We start from the raw sequence: 7500 nt of genomic DNA on the forward strand, positions 1-7500 counted from the left end.
TATATATATATATATATATATATATATATATATATATATATATATATATATGTGTGTACATATTTGATGTAAAGACTATTTTGATAACCTGAAGTATGAAGTAGAGGTAACAATAAGAGTTGTATACAATTTATCATCTTTGGATAATAATCTAGGTCATGGAAATGGTCAGTGTCATAATACACTATCGATTAGGATCTTCTAATTGTGTTGGTATTTATAAACTTAGGATAGGCAACATAGATATAGTGATGTATATACTGTATATCTAGACATGTTCTTTATTTTTTTTTTCTATGATGAGATATGATAGCAAACCTCCATGTATGAATTCTGTTCAAGAATTCATAATTATGTAAAGCTGATTTCCTTTATATTCCTACATCTTAATGTTCCGTTCTTGTTTTGCCACAAGGCTCCGAAAAGGAGTCGAAATACTTGTCGAAGGACCCTGCCAAAGGTGACGACACTGAGATGAAAGAAACTGGAAAACTCGTTCCCGACTCGACTGGTAAAATCACAAACTCTGACCGAATTCCTTTGAAAAAGAGCGTATTCTCCATCTCTATGGGCCTCTTGCAGTTCTGGCTGTTCAACAACATGTTCTCTGTCACCATTTTTGGAACCTACTTCAACTCTTGGATCAACAAGTTCTCCAAAGACAACGACGAAGGTCAGTCATAAGCCAGGGCTGTACCAAGATCCAGCTAAGGTCTCTGTAGACCTTGGGCTGGACAAAACACCCACGATATTTTTTTTTCTTTTTTTCGTTTTTATTTAATACGTGGTCCCTTGGCCAAACAGAGGCTGTGCATATTTACACTCGTTGTTTTGAATTCTAGAGGTTAAGGCTAATATATATGGCAGTAATATGGTATCACTAGTTAACATGAGATTTGTAAAAACGCTGGCTTGAACATTTTGTTTTGTGATATTGGTGTTTTTTTTTTCATTTATGTTTTGCTAAGTTTGCTAGATAAAAGCATACAAGGATTCATAGATGTGCCATTGATATTACCGAAGTACTTCTCTAATTGGGCAGGTGATATTATGATTAATAATTCACAAAATCGTTGATATTATTGACTGATATCAGTAAACATTTCTGTTAGTTGGACAGAGTCTAGAAGCACACTCAGCGCATCCAACTCCCTTTCGCAACTTACCGTCTTGGAGCAAGGGTCCGTGCTGGCATATAACCAGCTTAATCTAAACCAGTCGAGCTTAGTGGTTGTTAAAAAGCAAGAGCAGACTTGGGTGCATTTGGGAATCCTTAAGAAGGATGTCGTTGTTTCATCTTAGAATTCTCCTGCATTAAGGTAGATACACTTGTGATATTAAATATATATTATATATTTAAAATTCTCCTGCATTAAGGTAGATACACTTATGGTATCAAATATATATTATATATTTAATATCATTATGCGAAACTTATTTTGCCAATTACAGGTGACACCTAAATCCACAATTATCAAAGCTAAATTTTACATATGTGAAATATAATACGATAGAACATAATTCTTTTTGCCATAATGTGGCTATAGAATTTAAATATTCTGAAAATATTATCGCAAAAACATATAGGTTAGAACGGAATCTAAATGATCAGCAGAGTAAACACGCTTGAATTGAGATGTTCAGAGAAGTCGAAGGTTCAATAAAATACTGGATAACAAAAGAAGGAATTAATGTGGTTTACAAAAGGATCATTTGATATTAATAAAGAAAAAATTTGTCTTTTAATCGACATCTAATTTTGCAATTTTTTTCAACAGCTTAGCAGTTAACAGCATGAAGTATAGTCAATTCTTTTTAGTGAGGCAGATTTGCACCGACTCGCAGGGGTGCCCTTTTAGCTCGTAAAAGTTTCCTGATCGCTGATCGGTTAGAATTATCTTGTCCAACCAATCAGCGATCAGGAAACTTTTCTGGGCTAAAAGGGCACCACTGCTAGTCGATGTAAATCTGCCTCACTAAAAAGAATTGACTATAGATATTTTATGGCTTTTGCAAAGTCAACTAATTGTGTACCTTTTTCAGCTGCATATTATTCAAGACTGTTTGGTTACGCCAACATATGCTGTATTTTCACGACGGCTCTTCCTGGTTTGGTAATTGATCTCCTTTCGGCCCGCTTCAAGAAAGGTAATTGATGAACCAATTGATTTGTATACTTTTGTTAATTTCTTAACACATCAAAGGGAAGTGAGGTCCAATATATTTATTCATATCTCGACTTATTTACTTAGCTGGAAAGCCCAGTAGATGTACTTAATGAGATCATGTTAAAGAGATGAATTATGAGTCCATGAGTGAAATTATTCCTTAGGTATCATTTATCTATTCCCTTCACTTTTCACTTATTATTATTATTATTATTATTATTATTATTATTACTCGCTAAGCTACAACCCTAGTTGGAAAAGCAGGATGCTATAAGCCCAGGTGCCCTAACAAGGAAAATAGCCCACTGAGGAAAGGAAACGAGGAAAAATAAAATATTCTAAGAACAGTAACATTAAAATAAATGTTTCCTTAATAAAACTTTTTGCAACTTCTGTCTGTTTACCTCGTGTCTATTCACTTATCTTTTAGGACATGAAAATCAAAGTATAGAAATTATAATCTGTACAATAACAAGTCTTTTCTTTTAATCATATATCAGTATTCTAAACCACTAGATTTCATTCGATACTTAGTCCTGGAAGGTTTATTTTGAACAAATAGGCAAGTTATATATATATATATATATATATATATATATATATATATATATATATATATATATATATATATGTATATATATATATATATATACATATATATATATATATATATATATATATATGTGTGTGTGTGTGTGTGTATGTATATATACATATATATATATATATATATATATATATATATATATATATATATATATATATATATATATATGTGTGTGTGTGTGTGTGTATGTGTGTGTGTATATATACATACATATATATATATATATATATATATATATATATATATATATATATATATATATATATATATATATATGTGTGTGTGTGTGTGTGTGTGTGTGTGTGTATATATAGAGTCCTCATGATAAAAAGTAATCAAGGAATGAGGATGGCAGCTATAAACTTTATTTGTTGATAAACAAGGCCTTTGTTTCATGCGAGTAGACTCAAATCCTCATCGTAATGGCAGAAGCAACAGCAGATGCCTTCCCATTTGGTGAATAGAATGATAATCGCCAAAGACACCTTCAGTAGACATTACACATTTGAGGCGAATGATAAGTCAGTCATCTTTCCAAATGAATGACTAACTTTTTTTTTTTTTTTACAGGCAAGACAGGTGTGGAAGAGAAGGTAGCGATCGTCCAGTCCATGATAGCGCCTATGATGGTCATCTCCATTACCGTTACAGTGCAGATATCTTGTTTCTTCTTCTTCTCCTCTTGGGCTGTGTACCTGGGACTCCTTTGCCTCATTATCAATAGACCGGGTTGTTTAGGCGTAGGCATCCCGTTCATGAGATCCAGGTATTTATTAAGATTATGGGCATAGAATTTACACAAGGGTTGTGGCAGCCTTGTGAATATCATCTCCGATTCACGATTCGTGGGTAAGAAATTAGGGCCTCTATTAATTTTTCACCAGCTTTCACAGCCTCACCGTCAATGTAAACTTGGGAGGTTTGGGTAGGAAGCTTATATAACCCTATATTATAATCTCTATGACATTACCCTGTCCCTTGCCTCTGCCGCTCATGAGTGACAAAAAACTTGATGGTATGGATTTAACCAATTTTGGTCATATGGTCCAGTGCTGGAACCAGGAAGGTCATTAGTTACCAAGGTGCTACTGAGGGAACATATCACAGTTGTACTTTAAGGTGATAATATAAAACAGGTTTGACAACAATATGGAAGAAGTGAAATGGTTGTAGCTCGAGATCAAAGGGACGCTGCAAAGACCATTAAATGTTGCCTACAGTACACCACGTGAAGTGCATTGACGGCACAACCCCTCTGCCGGATAACTCGATGTTATGAGGAAGATGGGTAGCGTTTTGTGCTCTCTGTCGTGCGTGTACGTGTATCTCCTTGTTTTAAAGATAGGCCTAAAGATGTCGTTCGTCTAAATCTAGATGGTTGCATGGAGCAATTCTGCTAATGTGTGTGTAATTTTATCACCTCTGTAGGTTCAAAATGTTTCTTTTGTCCCTTTCCAAATACAAGATCATAGCACAGTTTTTAGCGCTCTAGCAATTAGAAACAAAGAAGTAAACCAGACTTCACGCTATTTCTTTATAAGTCAAGCGAGGGCAAGACGTAACTGGCCGTCTATAGTCAAGAGTAACCTGAATTGTGAAATGTAAATGGAAAGCTAACAGAAATTCATAATAGATTTAGAATTCAGTTATTCTCGCAATAAATAAGAAACCATTATTTTACTTTTGACATGATCCAACTTCGTGAAAATTAAGTTCAACTCGAGTTTTTCCCCCTTAGACAATAATACCTAATATTTAATTGCTGAGCTGGAGTAACAAATACCTTGCTTAATTTGACATAATATCAATTTATCATTACAGTTATAAGCGTATGTTAAGGCTGAGGGTAAACGATGTGAGTATGTCATTGTAGTGGGGCAGATGGATTATTTATCGGCTTATGGGAGAGAGAAATATGTGCTGAGTTTTAAAAACAAATGGTGACCGAGGAAAGGAATAGCTAGTAGAAGCACATTGAGATTTCCGTAGTTAACCTTAAAATAAGTATTCATGTGTAATGTTAGCCAATAAAACAGGTGAAATAAGTATCAATATATCCTGACAGAAAATCAATGTTTGTTGGGCACAAAACTCGAACGATATCGTAACCAAGCCGATGGCAATTATTTTTTCTGTGAAGCTTGGAAACCACTAGAAAATAATAGAGAGAACAGACAAAACCAGGTGAACAGGTTTGTATGGGATTGTGTTCGCTCTGACGTTTTATAATTTAAAGTAACAAAACGAAGTTTCTTGTACAGTAGATCTCAAGATTTAGGAGTTCAAATCATTTTTTAAAAAATCTCAAAAAAAGCTTACTGGCAAGTGAGATATTTTTTCTGTTTTTATCTTCCTTTGCAATATAAAATGCGACATGTTCCATCAAATAACGTAATTAGACGTCAAATATAGTTTATGCTCAAATCATAAAAATAGAAAAAAAATATCTGTCTCTTTTTGCAAATTTGGATCTCTGTTATAAAACATTTCTTTATGCTCCTTAGATTTTCGTTCAGGAACAGAGCTCTCCATTACACTAGATTTTCTAGCGATAAGATTACATTTTCTTAAATTTAAGAGGCAAGTTTTTTTAATGAGTAATTTATCTATTCTCTCTGATTTATAAATAACTATTGAATGAATATATAATTCCAACATATCTGTATGCGTTTATATATATATATATATATATATATATATATATATATATATATATATATATATATATATATATATATATATATATATATATATATATATATGTAAATTCTATATGTATATATATACATACACACACACACACACACACACACACACACACACATATATATATATATATATATATATATATATATATATATATATATATATATATATATATATATATATATATATATATATATATATTCATATATATTTATATACTGGCCCAAAACATTCTATTATTCCTTCGAAAAATTACAATATAATTTAAGTGCAACATAATGTATATTAAAGTCATGCAGTGCCTTCACTATTTAAGATTGATAGGATAATAATAGCTATTTTGATAACGAACATTAGCTAGTGCTACTCAATACCTCACTAAAACCAGTAAACGGAATTAATCTGTCATTTAGTCAAACAGTTCATCCTACTCCTTATGAATGTCCTAATAAAAATAATGCTTTGGTAATCAGAATTTATTAAATTGATATCATTTGATTGATATCTCTGAAGCTGATGAAGACCTTGATGTGGCCATGAATGAATTCAGTGTGTTTGAAGTCGAAGCTATCCTCATAAATCTAAAGAGATGGAAAGCCCCTGGAAACGATGGAATAGCTGCCGAGGTGATACTGGCCGAAAATGAAGTGACACGCAAACTACTTACAAGATTACTTTGTAGAATGAGGCATGAAGAGGCAAAACCTGATGAATGGGAGTTAGGAGTGTTTGTGAAAATAGCAAAAAAAAAGGAGACCTGACTGATTGCAATGATTACAGAGGCATAACACTTACGTCAGTTGTTATGAAAATATATAGTATACTTATTCTAAAGAGCCTGAACAGAAAGATTGATTAAAAGCTGAGATGAACAAGCAGGTTTTAGAAAAGGTAGAAGCTGTACGGACCAAATTTTCCTTTTGAGACGTGTACAGTAATGCGTACAATATAGAAATCCCCTTTTGATGGCATTTGTGGACTATGAAAAAGCCTTTGATAGTGTGCACTGGCCAATTTTGTGGAGAGTCCTGATTTATTATGAATTCCTCTTAAATATGTAAATTTGATTAAGTCTGTTCATGGGCATAGCAAATGCAAAGTTAATGTTAACGGAGTTCTATCAAATTAATTTACAGTGAACAGTGGAGTACTTCAAGGAAATGTATTGTCATCTATGTTGTTTATCCTCCTCACGGATTTTGTAATGCGTAGAACAGTCAGAGATGTTGGAGAATGGTTGGACTGGATTGGTGATAGGAATTTTGCAGACTTAGAGTATGCTGATGATGCTGTCCTTGTTAGCAGAACACCACAGGATTTGCAATGCTTCCTTACCAGAATTCATGAAATATTACACGAGGTTGGGCTGAAGAAAAGATAGAGAAAAGACAGAGAGTGTGAGATCGGAGTATACAATGTAAGATGAAATATTATTGGAAGGAGAAAGGATCAATGAGGTAGAATCATTCAAGTATTTAGGAACTATGATCTCCAATACAGGGTCTTTAGAATCATGGTTTAGTGAAAGATTCAATATATGCAAATCAGACAAAGGCTAGGTTAAGTAAAATTTGGAAATCAAATCGCCTGAAATTATATAAAAATCAGACTATATATCAGTTTGAATAGATCAGTGTTATTCTATGGACATGAGTCATGGTATGACAATGAAACAATATCCAATAGACTTAGTAGATTTAAGAACAAAGCCCTCAGAAGGATATTGGGAGTTAAATGGCAGGACAGCATTAGAAATTAAACTATAAGAGAGAATACTCGAATGCCATTTATAGATGAGATCATGTTGAAGGGTAGATGGAGATGATTTGGGCATGCTCTTTGCACTTCCCAAGAGAGATTAGTTCACCAAACGTTCATCTAGGCTCCACAAGGCACTAGAAGAGTTTGAAGACCCAGACCTAATTGCTGAGGACTATGAAGCGCGAAATAGGAGATGATGAATGGCGAAGTATTTATTGTAAAGCTCAATATAGAGACGACGACTGGCGAAATCTAGCC

General features: G+C 33.3%; 1 protein-coding gene across 3 annotated transcripts in view; it reads left to right on the top strand.

The window, feature by feature from the left end:
* The window catches only part of LOC137649756 (equilibrative nucleobase transporter 1-like), a 72604-nt gene that overhangs the window by 59265 nt on the left and 5839 nt on the right, over positions 1 to 7500 (top strand). For all 3 annotated transcript variants that reach the window (XM_068382701.1, XM_068382703.1, XM_068382702.1), the window contains exons 6-8: positions 416 to 673; positions 2044 to 2148; positions 3346 to 3541. In XM_068382701.1, the coding sequence (XP_068238802.1) occupies positions 416 to 673; positions 2044 to 2148; positions 3346 to 3541 (559 nt within the window). The remainder of the gene's footprint in view (positions 1 to 415; positions 674 to 2043; positions 2149 to 3345; positions 3542 to 7500) is intronic.

The sequence above is a fragment of the Palaemon carinicauda genome, chromosome 11 (genome assembly GCF_036898095.1).
Source record: "Palaemon carinicauda isolate YSFRI2023 chromosome 11, ASM3689809v2, whole genome shotgun sequence".
NCBI classification, from domain to species: Eukaryota; Metazoa; Arthropoda; class Malacostraca; order Decapoda; family Palaemonidae; genus Palaemon; species Palaemon carinicauda.